This window comes from Ochotona curzoniae, unplaced genomic scaffold (genome assembly GCF_017591425.1).
Source record: "Ochotona curzoniae isolate NIBS_2020 unplaced genomic scaffold, NIBS_Ocur_1.0 contig_2321, whole genome shotgun sequence".
NCBI classification, from domain to species: domain Eukaryota; kingdom Metazoa; phylum Chordata; class Mammalia; order Lagomorpha; family Ochotonidae; genus Ochotona; species Ochotona curzoniae.
Genome location: NW_024465421.1, coordinates 18618058 through 18632743, shown reverse-complemented (window position 1 = coordinate 18632743; position 14686 = coordinate 18618058). Strand labels below are relative to the sequence as shown.

General features: G+C 56.0%; 1 protein-coding gene across 4 annotated transcripts; it reads left to right on the top strand.

Moving 5' to 3' along the window:
- Positions 1 to 275: 275 nt before the first annotated feature.
- Positions 276 to 14594, top strand: NUBP1 (nucleotide binding protein 1). 4 transcript variants are annotated; one of them, XM_040973344.1, is made up of 11 exons: positions 283 to 568; positions 646 to 750; positions 1887 to 2020; positions 5357 to 5425; positions 8055 to 8087; positions 8609 to 8699; positions 9262 to 9416; positions 11379 to 11489; positions 11655 to 11757; positions 13587 to 13670; positions 14298 to 14594. In XM_040973344.1, the coding sequence occupies exons 1-11, from the start codon at positions 550 to 552 to the stop codon at positions 14354 to 14356; spliced, it is 963 nt and encodes a 320-aa protein (XP_040829278.1). In that variant the 5' UTR covers positions 283 to 549; the 3' UTR covers positions 14357 to 14594. The 4 variants fall into 4 exon arrangements, with proteins under 4 accessions (XP_040829282.1, XP_040829281.1, XP_040829279.1 ...); XM_040973347.1 differs by lacking the exon at positions 13587 to 13670 and having other exon boundaries at positions 278 to 568; XM_040973345.1 differs by lacking the exon at positions 8055 to 8087 and having other exon boundaries at positions 282 to 568.
- Positions 14595 to 14686: the final 92 nt, after the last annotated feature.

Below are 14686 nucleotides of genomic sequence, written 5' to 3'. Positions count from 1 at the left end.
GGCCTGCAGGGTCTTAAACTGTGCCAGGACGCCAGGCAAACAACGCGGCAGCTGGTTTGAAGAGGTGTCGCTGGCTAAATGGGGAAAGGCGTAGGGACGGGGGTGTCCAGAAGAAAAAATTACAATTTGTTCTAAACCATGGGCTACATGTGTTTTAAAGGATCCATAAATCCATAGTGCAAAAAGAAAAAAAAAGCATAAAGGAAGGTCTGGAAAGTTCTTTCCGGAGAATGACAGGGGACAAACAGCTTTGTCTATATCATGCAGAAGGGACTCAACCCACGGTCGGGGATGTGAACTGAGAAGCCCGCGCAGGGATCTCAGCGGACCCGCGGACCCTTGGACGGGGCGGCGAGGTGCCTGACCCTCTCTGCTGCAAGGAGTCACGCACTTCGGCATTTACCACACACTGACGGCCCCACCCGCGCGTGCGCACAGCCCTCCTCTCCCGTTACTTATTTCGCGCGGCTGGACGGGCAGATTGGACCCGCGGGGCGGAAATGAGCCTCAGCCGGTTCCGGCGACCGGGTCCGAGGCGAGGGCGGCGGCATGGAGGAGGCGCCTCGCGGTGAGCTCGCGGAGCGGGAGTGAGAGCAGGGCGGAAGGGAGGCGAGCTGGTCTAACTGTGACACTGTCTCCGCGCAGACTGTCCGGGGGCCGACAGCGCCCAGGCGGGACGAGGGGCTTCCTGTCAGGGATGCCCCAACCAGAGGCTGTGCGCGTCTGGAGCCGGCGCGGCGCCGGACCCGGGTGAGGAAGGGGCGCGGCCTGCACGGGACGCGAAACGCGCAGGCCCGGAAGTAGACAGAATGGGGGCGGGACCTGAGGGAGGAATGACAGGCATCAGTGACCAATGAGGGTGACTGGGGGACGAGCCTGAGGAGGTGGGCTGTGGAGGAGTGGGCGGGTGAGGCGGGACTTGAACTGGGAGGGGCCTTTTAAAGCGGAGGGGCGGGGTTTGCGCAGCTGGGCGGGACCTTAAAGATTAATGACAGCCGTGGAGTCCAGTGGAACCTTTAGGGGACGGGGCCCCAAGGCAGCGGGGCGCGGATAAAAGTTGGGAGGAGTCAACTTAAAAAAAGTCAACTTAATAAAAGTTGGCCGGAGGCTTGAGTGACCATGGATGCCGGAGGACAGAGTGGATGAATGTTGAAGGCAGGGAACTCCATGTGGCTTTGCCACTTTTTCTTTTTAGCCATTTTCTTTTTTGAGGAGTGGCTTTCTCGTTGATTCAATAAGAAATAGGCTTGGAATGAGGCCAGCAAGTGAGTGAGCAAATAAACCCTTGCAGCGTGGGCAGGACTCTGGTGGGCCCACTTCGGATGATCTTCAATCCAGAGACGGTCTTGGGTTTGATTCCCATGCTGCAGGCAGCATGAGCTCCGTCAGGGCTGTAGGCCTGCCCGTCTCCAGGGATGGAGAGAAGAGTCAGATCCCAGTGTGCTTTGAAGGATTTGCGATAAAGTGACTGAGCGTACAGGGGTCTGAAAAGTAGCAGGCACCTGTCAGCGTGTGTGCTGGCAGGGTCCCAGCCGCAGTGCGGTGCATACTGGGGCCAGATCATTCTTGGTTTTGAAGACTGTCCTGTGCTGGAGCCCAGCAGCTTCCCCTCCGTGTGACACCAACAGTGTCCAGCTGTCCCCCGGAGGGGGTTTGCTGCAGGTTGGGAGTCAGTGCTGTGTGTCAAGGACATAGAGTCCGGCTGTGGCACCACTGCCGTTCTAACGGGGAAACAAACAGGGAAGGTGATGCGGCAGTTTGAGGTGTGGTGGTCGCGGCGTCGGCTGCTGGGAATCCCATGGGGAGTCTGAGACAGACTGCTGGTGGTGGCTCTTCCGTGGGAGGGACAGTCAGGGACCTCGCGCCCTGGGTGGTGTTCTCTGCAGCCGTGGAGGAAATCAAGGAGAAAATGAAGACGGTGAGGCACAAAATCTTGGTGCTGTCTGGGAAAGGCGGCGTTGGGAAGAGCACCTTCAGCGCCCACCTGGCCCACGGTCTGGCAGAGGATGAAAACACACAGGTGAGGCCTTGGGAAAGACGGGGGGCTCCTTCTGTCGAGAGGGTGTGGGACTTCGTGGAGGATGGTTCCTTATGCTGAGCTGGACGGAGTCTTCAGGGAAAGTGACCAGCCATCAGGCACCGTGTTCCATCATGTTCCCTGGCCAAGGAGGTGGCTGGCAGCTGTGCGCCCCTCCCAAGTGTGGGCCATGTGTCGTGTGAGAGCTGAGCTTCTCGCTCCTCCTCAAGGACCACATTCTGCTTTTTCTCTATACCAGGAGCGTTGCAGACCACGCCAGCAGGCCATACCCAGCTGCCCGCTCCTTGCCTGCCTGTGAGCTGAGAACACGTTTGTGTTCAGTTATCATGTACTGTCCTTGATTTTTGCCCACAAGCCTAAGGTGTTCTCTGTTTGGCCCTTGGCACCCGGTGGTTCACTGCTTCCCACTTAGCCAGATGACCAGGAAAACTCTTCATGGCCCGAGCTGTTCTCTGGGGGCCTCTGGACTCTCACAGCTCAGCTCTGTCCGCACCATGCTCTGACCCTGCGCAAGACACCAGCTCTTTCTGCCTTGGGTTTCTAGTCTGTGAGGGTGCATGTGACGCTTGGCGCTGCACCTGCTGGATGGCAAAGTGCTAGATGGAGGTGTGGAGCGGCCGGAGCCCAGAGCGGTGGTGATGAGCTCCGTCTTAGCAGGTGTGGCCTGCCCAGAGCACTACACAGAGCCCACACACGGGCTGCGTGCTGAACAGTCCCTTGGCACCTGAGGGCCAGATTGGCCATGTCATCCAGAAGCGTGTTTGTTGTTGGAAACTGCAAAGAGTCCTAAAAAGCCGTCTGGCAACGAGCTTTAACTGCCCCATGAGAGTGGGCCACTGACGGCGTCCCTGGCTCAAGTGTAAGGATGTTGCTGGGTGCTTGTGGATGTGGCCGACGGAGCTGCGTTACTTAATGCGGCAGGGCTTTCGGAAAGAAGGCAGCAGCCAGGGAAGCGTGTTCCTCAGCAGCAACAAGCTCCCTGTCCCAGCCTGTGCACGGTGGCAGTGCATGGTTAACGCCATGGATATTTATTCATCTGCAAGGCAGAGTGACAGGAGAGCGCATGGGCAGTGGCACCAGGACTGGCCAGGCCAAAGTCAGGGACCACAAACTCCTTCCAGGTCTCCCATGTGGGTGTCAGGGACGCAAGCACTCGAGCTGTCCTCTGCTGTTCTCCCAGGAACATGAGCAGGGAGCTGGATTGGAAGCAGAGTGACTGAGACTCAAACCAGTGCTCCGACACAGGATGGCAGCCTCGCAAGTCGACGTTTAAGTGGGGGTTAAGCTGCTGCACCCAGCCTCTACCCCACCCCTGTCCTGTGCACAGCTTCCTCCTCACCCCGTCCCTCTTCTGCCTGTGACCAGCCGAAGCTTAGCACTAACGCAGCTCAAGGCTGCCCCGAGGGAGCGCTTAAGGCGGGCAGGTGTCTGTCATCCCTTTAGAAAAGGGCCCTGCATGGGCCCAGGTAGATGAAGCCAAGGAAGGAGGCACCTTTACAGGGTGAACCTAACCCCAAGAAGTCAAGGAGTTGCATGCCACCTCCCCACTGCTCAGGCTGCTGCTGCAGGGCGGGAGTGCGGACTGTGGGGCAGTGAAGACACCCACTGGAGCGCCCACATCCCTGGCAGAGAGCTGGGCTCAAGCTGTGGCTCCGTTCAGGCTTCCTGCTAGTGCAGATCCCGGAAGACCACAGCTGATGGGGCCCTGCCAGCCGTATGGAAAACCTGGATTGGGTTCCCAGCTCCAGCCCAACCCATCCCTGACTGTTGTATATTAGTGGATGGGAGCTTTCTCTGGGTTTTTCTTTCTCTGCCACTTGCATAAAATCTTTGAAGAGTCTCTGATGCCCATTTAAAAAATGAATAATCTTCCCTGTGACCTAAAAGGCAAGCTGTACCACCAAAAGGCCCATACTATGTGTTTGGGGACCCCAGTGGTCCCCCTGAGCCCTTGTCTCAGAGATGAGCAGCCCAGACAGATGAGGCTGATCGACAAGAAGTGCAGACACACAGTCTTGGGGATCAAGAATAAGGAGCAGACTCCCTTTTCCTGGGGTTCTGGTCAAAGCCTGGGGGTGTCAGCAGCCTCACAGCATCCCTGCCCCTCCTCCCTGTGGTGTTACCTCTTCCTGCCAGCTCCTCCCGCCCTCCACAGGGATGCTGTGGATGAATGCAGGCTAGAGACAGATTCCATAGCAAATCCTACAGGGACAGGACGCAAGTCTCCCCTGGGATCCAAGTAGTATCTCTGGATACCAGCCCAGGGCGGGCGCGTGTGCCCCATCTGTTTCTGACATCCTTATGTCCCCTGACCCTTACGTCCTCTGATCCTTACGTTGCTCTTCTGGTTGTAGAAAGGGAAGCGGGTGAGATTGTTTCCTAAGAGAGGGTGTGGAGAGTGACTGCGCCTGGGGGACAGCCTCTGTCAGCGCCACTTTGGAGGCTCCCCTGCAGCATGCCCAGGTGGCATTCACACCAGCCCCAGGCGGAGCTGGGCTCCTGTAGCAGGTTTCAGACGGAGCGGGCACTGCTGCTGGTATGGCCCAGCAGAGGGCACCCTGGGCCACAAGGTTCCAATCGCCAGCTGGCCTGAGAGGTTGGATTTGTAAAAAGGCGGGAAGAGGGAAGCAGGACAGACTGTGAGGCAAATTGCAATGTTACCCAGAGGTGCTGCACTTTGGATCCAAGACATTCCAGTTTTCAAGGTGAACACCGACCCTGCTCTCCAAAAGGTTCCGGAAGGCCAGGTCTGACCTCACATCTCAGATGAGGAAAAGCAAAATGTTTGGGCAGAAGGAATCCCCAGCCAGCAGCTTTTCTGGATTCCTTTATTTGGCCTTTCACAAAAGCTACTGGTTAACCTTCAGGATCACAGAAGCGCAGCGAGAGTTTGGCTCTGGTCCTTCTTACCAGGCCCCGCAGGAAGTGACAAGAGTACTGGCCTTGGAGACAGAAGACCTCGGCTCATGTCCCTGCTCTGCTGCTGGCTTCCTGAACTGGTCACTGAGCCTCTCTGACCATCAGTCCCTCCTGTGAACAGATGATACTGCTGAGGCTTGTGGCAAGAGTAGGGCGTGCAGTGGCTGAACCTGGGGAGGTACATGGCCTGACCCCCAGGCCTCTCCAGTCACCCCAGCAGAGCCTGGCCAGACGCAGGGTGGGGTGGGAGGTGACGATGAGCTTGGCCTGAGGAGTTGGAAGACCGGTGGCATTTGGCTGCCAAGGGACTCCAAGCCTGGCCCTGGCCCAGCCCGGCCCTCATCCTGCAGCCTCGCGTCGTGCGCACCCGTGTGATGGCGCTGCTGTCTTCTTCCCCAGGTTGCTCTCCTAGACATTGACATATGCGGACCGTCAATCCCCAAGATAATGGGCCTGGAAGGAGAACAGGTAACAGCGAGTTTACACGCATTTTTCCTCTGCTGCCGCCTGCGTTAGCATTGAACTGCTAGCCCTTAGCAGAGGGCTGCATGCACTTGTCTACTTTAACAATAACTGTGGACTTGTGCGGGCGTTACGGATAAAGTCCATCCATCGCACTCAGTTCCACTGCCTTCTTAGATGGGAAGGGAAACAACAAGTGAATTGCAGAAGTGGGACGCGGAAATTCAGCTCTGACCGGGAAGGCTCAGCCAGGGTTTGCTAGGGGTCTGCACCCTGGAGGAAGGGGGGCTCTTTCTGCCCTTGTGGTCTCCCCTGAGGAACTGAGACTATGAGGCCACTGTGTGACACAGGCAGGGGGTAGGGCTGCTACCAGTGTGCTGGTGGTGGTCTCTTCCTGCTGGTTTGCAGAAGTGTTTCCCCCCCAGGACAGTGTGGGGAAGCTAGGAGGAGGGCGCCATCTCCTTGACCTGGCAAGATGTTTTGTTTCCCTCTGAGTATTGAGCACTGTTCTGGGGACACTAGTGAATCGTGGGAGAGGACAGAGCTAAAGGACCCTGGACTAGGGCAAGGTGCTGTGCAGAGAAAGGAGGTGAGTCTGTGCAGGCCTCTGGAACCAGCAGAGGAACCACACTGGGGTTTCACAAAGCCAGCACTGTTTAATGATATGAGAAGGAGAAATGAACAGGATTGGACTGTCTCCTCCACAGTATTCGGCCATGGCACATTTACTCACCCTCCTCCCCATTTTGGACACATATGTGCCCAAGGTGTGCATGCATGTTTACCCCTCTTTTAAGCCCAGACAAGTATGAACCGGAATTGCTAGGTTATTAATTTTTTTAATTGTTTACTTTTATTGGAAAGGCAAATTTACAAGAGAAGGAAATACAGAAAGAAAGATCTTCTGTCCACTGGTTCACTCCCCAAGTGGCTGCAACAGCCAGAGTTGAATCAATCTGAAGCCAAGGGCCAGGAGCCTCCTCCAGGTCTCCCACGCAGGTGCAGGGTCCTAAGGCCTTGGACCATCCTCTATGGATTTCCCAGGCCACAAGCAGGGAGCTGGATGGGATGTGGAGCAGCTGGGACACAGGGACACAAACCAGTGCCCATATGGGATCCCAGCACATGCAAGGTGAGGGTTTAACCACTAGGTTATGTTGCAAGGCCTGATATGTTATTAGAGAGGTAGAAAGATGGAGCTCCCGTGTGCTGGTTTGTACCCCCAAATTCCTACAACAGCTGAGGCTTGGCTGCAGCTGAAACTGAGAGCTGGAAATCGATCCAGGTCTCCTAGGAGAGTGGCAGGAAGCCATCCATGTGAGCCATGGCTGCCTCCTGGAGCATGCGTCTGGCTCCTTGGGGTCAGGAGCCAGAGCTAGTTACTGAACCCAGGCACTCTGATGAGGGATGCGGGCATTGTCCCCACTAGCTTAGTGGACCAAACATGTCCCTGTAGGTAACTGTATTTAAAAAGAGACAAAATTCCAAGTCTTTCACAAAAGATATGTACTAGACAAAACCATAAAGACAGAAAATAGATTAGGGGCCGCCTCAGTCATGGGGGAAGGGAGCAGGACCATGAGTGACAGCCAGGCGGTGCAGGATTTCATGTTGGAGTCATGAAAATGTTCTAAAATTGAGAGTGGTGGCAGGTGCACTCCTCTGAATATACAGAAAGCCACTAGGTTTTATACAGTAGATGGGTGAATTATAGGACCATGAACTGTACTCCAATAAAGCTGTTGGAAAAACTGAGACTTCGTCATCATCATCACCATTAACAACAGCAAAACACTTTATATTTTGATTGCTCTGTATCTTTTGTATCTCGATTGCTAACATGTAATGGGACATATTTTTAGTACTGGTTTCGTGATAGAGGCCAGGCAGAGTTGCATGTAACACTGAAGCACATCCTCTGTGGGAGGGGTCGCCTGTTGACCCCAGCTCTCCCTCCTTGGTGTCATCAGGCTGGAGCCCAAGCTCAGGCCTCTGACCGGCAGGTTGTAGATGAACTGCATGGGTCATTCCCAGGGTGAGAAGATGCTGGCTGATGCACCTGCATCTCAGATCGCACCGCCTGGGTTCCCAGCTCCTCCCTGGCTCCTCTCCCAGCTGCCTGCTGACGTGGACCCTGGCAGGTGGCAGTGACGGCTCCTGTGCTTGGGTTCCTGCCACCCACATAGTGAACTGGCTTGCATTTCTTGCCCACTCCTGGCCAGTGCAGGCATCTGGGGAGTGAACCAGGAGGTGGGAGGGCTCTCTCTCGCTCTCTCTTGAATTTAAAAAGTTATTCCTTTTACTCGTGGATTCTTAGAGTAGCAGCCTTGTGGCTCCATGGCTACCCAGTTAATGCCTGTCATGTCTGAGATAATCCCTCAGACCTCAAGCTATATTTGAACTTGAGTAACTGTGGTTCCCTGGCCAGGCAGAATTTCCAAATAACCCAATTTGGGAGCCCAGGGTTTCAGTCGATTTGTATCTTCCATGGCCCAGCCCTCTGACATGCTACCAAGAATTCAATGGTCACACAAGACAGTGGAGTGGCCTCCATAAAGCGGCCCTCCCTGTTCAAGTGTGTGTGCACAGAGTGTGTGCTGTCTCACAGTGTGTGTCAATGTTGATGTCCACACAGGTTCACCAGAGTGGTTCAGGCTGGTCTCCGGTGGTAAGTTTCCCCTCTGCCTTATTTCTAGAGTGGTGCGCTTGGGTTGTGCACAGCCGATTGATTGTGGGGCAGTGGATGCAGTTAGGACTAGGGATTGTTACGTCTGAAGGGCCGGGGCTTAAACGTCCCTAGCCTGTGGGCCTCTGTCCTCTGCTGCGGTTGCCCAGAAGAAGCCCTTCGGATCTGAACAGCCATGGCTGTGCTTCAGTAAAGCTTTATTAGCAAAAACAGTCGTGGGCCCGATTTCTCCTCAAAAGCCCCGTTGGCCAACCCCTGGCTGAGACCATTAAGGAAAAGACATTTGTGTGTGCATGTCAGCTGAGTTTCCTGCACACTACACAGAGCTGCTCGGTGCCTTCTGGGTTGATCACCCCTCTTGGTAACCTTTGTTTCATCGATGACTCTGGGATGGCCACAAGGAAGCCATGTGCCGATTGTGTGCCCCGATACGAGGCGCGGGCCAGCCTCACTGTGTGGTTTGGGTAAAGCGTGCCTTGCCCTTGTCCCCGCTCTCTCTGCAGTACGTGGAAGACAACCTGGGGGTGATGTCGGTGGGCTTCCTTCTCAGCAGTCCTGACGACGCCGTCATCTGGAGGGGACCCAAGAAAAACGGTTTGCTGCTCCCTCAGTCCTCCTTTCCTTGTGTCTTCCTGAGAGGGCTGCTTGCCCCAGCTTCCTTCCACACCCTGTGCCAGCCCCAGGCCAGCCGCCAGCCGTGGCACAGGTGGTTGGCCCCTCTCCTCCCTGATCAGAGAGGATGATGACAGGTACCAGCTTCTTGATCTCCTGGGAGTTGGCATGTCCTTGAACCTGCAGAAACTTGCAGTTGCCATGCTGGTGACCTGCGTTCCCATGGCCTGTTTCTGTGTGAACGAAGGGACACTTAGGCTGGGCTGTCCCAGGATGGAGGACAAGGGCCTAAGAGGTATCCTGGAGTGCCAGCTCCTCAGCTTCAGTGGGCCGCGGAGCCCTTAGGTCCTTGCTGGGCAGGGTGTGACCTTCACCACCTGAGCGGGGGTCTCCGTGGCTCTGGCTGCTATCCACTAGAAACTGGCTGCACCTCTCCCCCAGATGGCCTGCAAATGCTGGCTGCCCCAGGGAGAGGCCCTGACTTTGTGTTCTCAGAGCAGAGGCCTTGCGCCACAGATGTTGTGACCCACGATTCCTCCCACAGGCATGATCAAGCAGTTCCTGCGTGACGTCGACTGGGGCGACCTTGACTACCTCATTGTGGACACTCCTCCAGGCACGTCGGACGAGCACCTGTCAGTCGTGCAGTACCTGGCTGCAGCGCACATCGATGGGGCTGTGCTCATCACTACCCCGCAGGTAAGCGGGACCCACCCTGCACTTCTTCCTGTGGCTCCTAACCCCGTCCCCGCAACAGCTGCAGCTGCACCCCCTCAGGGCTCTGCAGAAACCCCTTGTCAGGGGCTGCCTCTTTGGTGTTTGCTGTTGAGCATTTGGCTTCCCACAGTCTTTTAGTTTGGGGATAGATCTGAATGGGCTTTATAACTTTCCCCTGTCTACCTGCCAGGCACCTCATAGCTATGCCACGAGCTCCCCATAATCCCAGCCATAAGGGTGAGCCTCCCTTAGCGCCGCCCAGAGTAAATTCTGCACTGAACAAAGACAGTCAGCCGTGACTGCAATTTGTCTTTTTTTTTTTTTTTAATGTACTTATTTTATTTGAAAGGCAAAGAGAAAGGGATTAATCAATTGGCTTTCATCCACTGGTTCACTCCCCATATGCCCTTAACAGTCCAGGCTGCAGCCAGAGGCCCAGAGCTCCATACGTGTCTCCCGCAGGAGTTCTTGGGCCATCTTCGGTTGCCTTCATGGACACGTTAGCAGGGACCTGGATTGGAAGTAGAGCAGCTGGAACTCGAGCCAGCACTCAGATGCAATGCAGCATCACGGGCAGCAGCTTAGCTCACTGCACAGCATGCTGGCCTCCCAGTTGATCTTACAGGGGCCCATCCTGAGCTCCTGCTCAGCTCCAGTATACTCCCTGCACGTGCCCCGTGAACAGGGCTGGGGGTGTACAGTGAAGTCTCTCAGTTTGTCCTGGGACGCTGAGACCTTCTTTTGTCTCCTGTTCACAGACCAGCTCACACTGGGCAAGGAACCACAGAGCAAAGCCTAGATCACCTGCGCTGGCACTTTCTGGCTAAGTGCCTTTTCCTTGCTCCCTGAGGCTGACAGCCAGATGTGTGTCTCGGGGAGAGAATAGCTCACGGGAGGCCCTGAATCTCTTGGGCCGTGATGCGTCAAGTGACAGGTGCTGAGGAGCAAACACCCCAGACAACAAGCAGCTGCACCAGGCTGGGGCAGAGGTGTGCGTGGAGATGGTGAACACGGACGCAGCTGGAGGGCACTAGGCAGTGCGGTGGCGGCAGTGACGCCGAGATCAGGCGTTCAGGAACTGAAGTGGATTTGAAGGTCCCCCGCTGGAAGGCCAGCATTCCTCGTCCTCTTTCTACCAGGAGAGTTGTTTGTGCTCCTGAGCATCTAAGCCAGGAATTGGAAGACTTTTTCCATCAATGGCAGCTGGTAAATATCCCAGCCTTTGAGGACCTTGCAATCTTTGCCCTAGCCAGTGAGTGCTGAGTTGAGGGCAGCCACAGGCCAAACAGGCACGAGCTGCAGGCATGGCCCAGCAGGGAAAGCCACTGCTTCTGATGCTGGCATCCTGTATTAGGGTGTCGTTTGAGTCTCAGCTGCTCTGCTTCCAATCCAGCTTCCTCCTGATGCTTCTAGGAAGACAGTAGAGGATGTCTCACATGGTAGACCCAGATAGAGTTCCTCGGCTCCTGGCTTTGACCTTGGGCTGTTGCAGGCATTTGGGGAGTGAACCAGTGAATGGAAAACAGGTCTCTCTCTCTTCCCCCATCTCCCCCTCCCCTTCTCTCTCATTCTGTCTTTTGAATAAATAAGTAAATCTTTAAGAAAGAAAAGCAGACAGCCGGCCAGGTCTGGCCCGCAGGCTGTGGCTCGCAGGGCTCGCCCTCCTGCAGAAGTTGGTATACCCATTGGCTCGGGGGACAGGGACCAGCAGGACAAGCACAGAGACGCGGCACAGGCCCCTGCTGCCCAGACTCTGATGCATTTGCTGACTGCTTGGCTGCTTGAGTTCCTCCTCAGGGAGTTTTGTGGAATGGCAGTGGAAACAGGGCTTGTCAGCACATCACAGGTACTAAACAAGTGCTGACTGAACACAGGCCTCCGGGGCAGCACGAGGGGACAGCTGCTGTTTGGCCCCGGGAACACCCATGTCCCCGCCCTTGGCAGGAGGTGTCACTCCAGGACGTAAGGAAGGAAATTAACTTCTGCCACAAGGTGAAGCTGCCTATCATCGGAGTGGTGGAGAACATGAGCGGCTTCATCTGCCCCAAGTGCAAGGTGAGAGCGGGGGCCCGGCTCCCGCCCCCTCATTTTTGGATATGCAGTCACAATTCACACCCTCCATTGCCGACTAGAGGAAAATCCTGGTGGTGGTGTTTAAGTGTCTCCAGTTTTCTTAAGACTTCTGAAATAACTCCCCCACCTCATTCATGTCCCTTCCAGAAAGAGTCACAGATATTTCCTCCCACGACCGGGGGTGCTGAGGTCATGTGCCGGGACCTGGCGGTGCCTCTGCTGGGCAGAGTGCCTCTGGATCCACACATAGGTGGGTGAGTGGGCCAGGCATGGGGGAGGGAGTATGGGTGCCTGCTCCCACCCTGCCATTGTGGGGGGAAGCAGCAGGAGCTACAGACTGAGAAAGGGGAGGATGGTTCCTTGGGGAGAGCGGGGCAGGGTCTGGTGAGGGGACTGGAAGGGGCGGGCAGGCAGAGGGAGAGAGGGGGCTGAAACACTGATGCCTCGGGAGAGTGTCCCCAGCTGGGAGCTGGTCAGTGCTGTCACAGCCACAAGGCTGGAGGGTCTGGGATGGGTGACCACCACAGCTGTGGCCCTGTCACTCCTAAGCAGAGTGGAGCATGACAAGCACACAGGCTTCAACCTCAAGCTGTGGATTCCGGTGCATCCCCTGGCCCAGGCTCTGATGTTCAATGCCCTGGCCTCAGATCCCTACCCCTCACACTAGTGTGAGCATGGGTGAGCCATTTCACCTTGCTAAGCCTTTACGACTTGGTCTGTAAAACAGGACAGCTGGCTACTGTGAAGTGGCCGCAAAGCTCAGATAAGAGGACGCTGGGGACCTGCCGGAGCACTCTCCTAGCTCCGCCTACCCAGTTGTGGGGGCTGCAGCAGAGGAGAGGGAGCCTGGAAAGTAATGAGAACACAGCCCTATGTCAGGGAGGGAAGCCCAAACATGCAGAGGATCCCAGGACAAGGGAGCCAGCTTACATGATTCCGAGGTTTCCCTAACAGGGTCTGCGTGGGCCCTGTGGCCCCCAGCCCAACTGTTTCCACTTGGCCAGCAGCTTCCTCACAGGTTCCTCCCCAGATCTGTTTCCCATCCATCAGAGCAAACACAGCCTGGGAGTCAAGGGCAGCCTCAGTCCACCTGACAGGGTCAACAGGCAGCAGTGGACAGGGTACCAGGTGGCCCCGTGCTCAGGCCCAGTGGTACAGGGGATCAACCTGGGGCTGAGGGTTGGCAGAGCAGATGAAAGGTGACACCGCCAAACATGCCCATCAGGACCACTGGGTGTCAGCAGAGGGTGGGAGCCAAGAGCCATACAGTTGTGAAAGACAGACTGTCTGGTTGGTGTCCACGTGGATGGCCCTGAGATAAAAGCATCCCTGCAGAGGAACGTGCTGTCTACTGCCTTTCGTATTTTTAAGTGCATGTGTTTGTGTGTATGTGCCACATTTATATACACAGGACCAACACTGCCCGACTCAGCCATTTTTGGACTTAGGTTTCTTGATTCATCCTTTTCGAGATAGAGAGCTCCCATCTGCTGGTTCATTCCCTAAATGTCCACAACAGCTAGGACTGAACTGGGCCAAAGCCAAGACTCAGGAGCACAATTCAGGTTTCCCACACAGGTGGCAGGAACCCAGTGGCCAGAGCCACCCCCTCTGCCTCCCGGGTGTGCACAAACAGGAGCTGGGGTTGGCCACTGAGCCCAAGCACTCCCGCATGGCACCTGGCATCTTCAACAGAGTCTTCATGGTTAGCCCAACTCTCCCAGTCCCCGCCACCAAGATTTCCTCTACCACACAGACTCACCACCTTCTTTACTCAGACCCAGAGAACCCCCTAAAATGCACGCTCCTGGGGGCTCTGGGACCTGCCTGGGCCACACACCACCCACATGATCTGTGGTCATGCATGGGCACGCCAGCTGGGAGCCCTGCCAGGCCGCTAGGACCCAGCTGAGGCCTTGGAGAACCACTGCCAGCCCCCATGCCACCGTTCCTCCTGTGCTCTGTGCCATCTCATGACGGGTCACCTTCAGGTCCTGTCATGGTCGATGCAGGAAGAGCCCCCAGACCTCCTTCCACTGTGTTTGCTCACGGACTTGATTTCTCTCCTGTCTCTCTAAGGCAAGAGCTGTGACAAAGGCCAGTCTTTCTTTACTGATGCGCCAGACTCCCCTGCCACGCTAGCCTACCGAAGTATAATTCACAGTAAGTGCACATGAGAGCCCGGGGAGCGCAGCCGCCTCCGGGCCGGGCAGTGACCCGGGGTGGAGAGCTGCGTCATCCCTGCCAGCCTCAGAAGCAGTCACACTGCTGGGGATCTGGAACAAGCACCAAGAGGCCTGGGCAGGATCACCTGACACATCAATATTGTGAACAAACTCAGTTGTAAAGATATGAAAAAGGAAATGCAGTGAAGCTATATAAAAATGGATTTTAAAAACCACCAGGGCAAGCCAGCCCATGCTGGTATGCAGGCGGCCATCAGAGCCTGGTGTAAGGCAAGGGGCCAGCAGTTACACCACGGTGCCCTGACATGTGGCTGGGCTCTATGTGCTTGGTGCAGTGGCACCAGAGTATGCAGAGTGGGCCCAGGATTCTCCGTTTATAGACAAGACTATAACAAGGCCTCCTGCCATCAGCTGTGACTGCAGTGGGTAGTGTGCAGTATATTCAGGTCATGGTCAAAGGTTCAGGCATCTTTGGGACAGAGCTCATTATGGGATTAGGCTATGGTGCCACCCTCATCCCCCCATCCAGTCAGCATGCAGCATCCCCTGCCCTGGCAAGGCTGCCTGGGGTCTGACACTCTGCCCCATCCGCCTTGTCTGTCAGGAATCCAGGAGTTTTGTGGTCTCCCTCGGTCAAAGGAAGAGGAACCCATCAGTTGCTGAGACAAGAGAGGGCTGCAGGCCAGAGCCATGGAGCTGAGGGACTTGCCGCCAGCCTGTCCAGCCTCATCTGACCAGCAGGGCACAGGACCAGGTGGGGCTGCGGGCAGAGAGGGACCAGAGCTTGGCGTGATTTCACGCCCATGGAGCTGCTCGATGCCTGTCTGCTTCTCTCTCTAAATTCAGGCCAAGGGCTTCTCTGATTGATGTGTGTTTGTGAAATAAAAGTGCTTCCTTGCTACCTCCTGGAGCCTGCCTTCCACACCCGGGCATCTGTGTGGACGTGGGGTTCATCCACACATGTGGGGCCCGCATGGATGCACAGCCATCTAA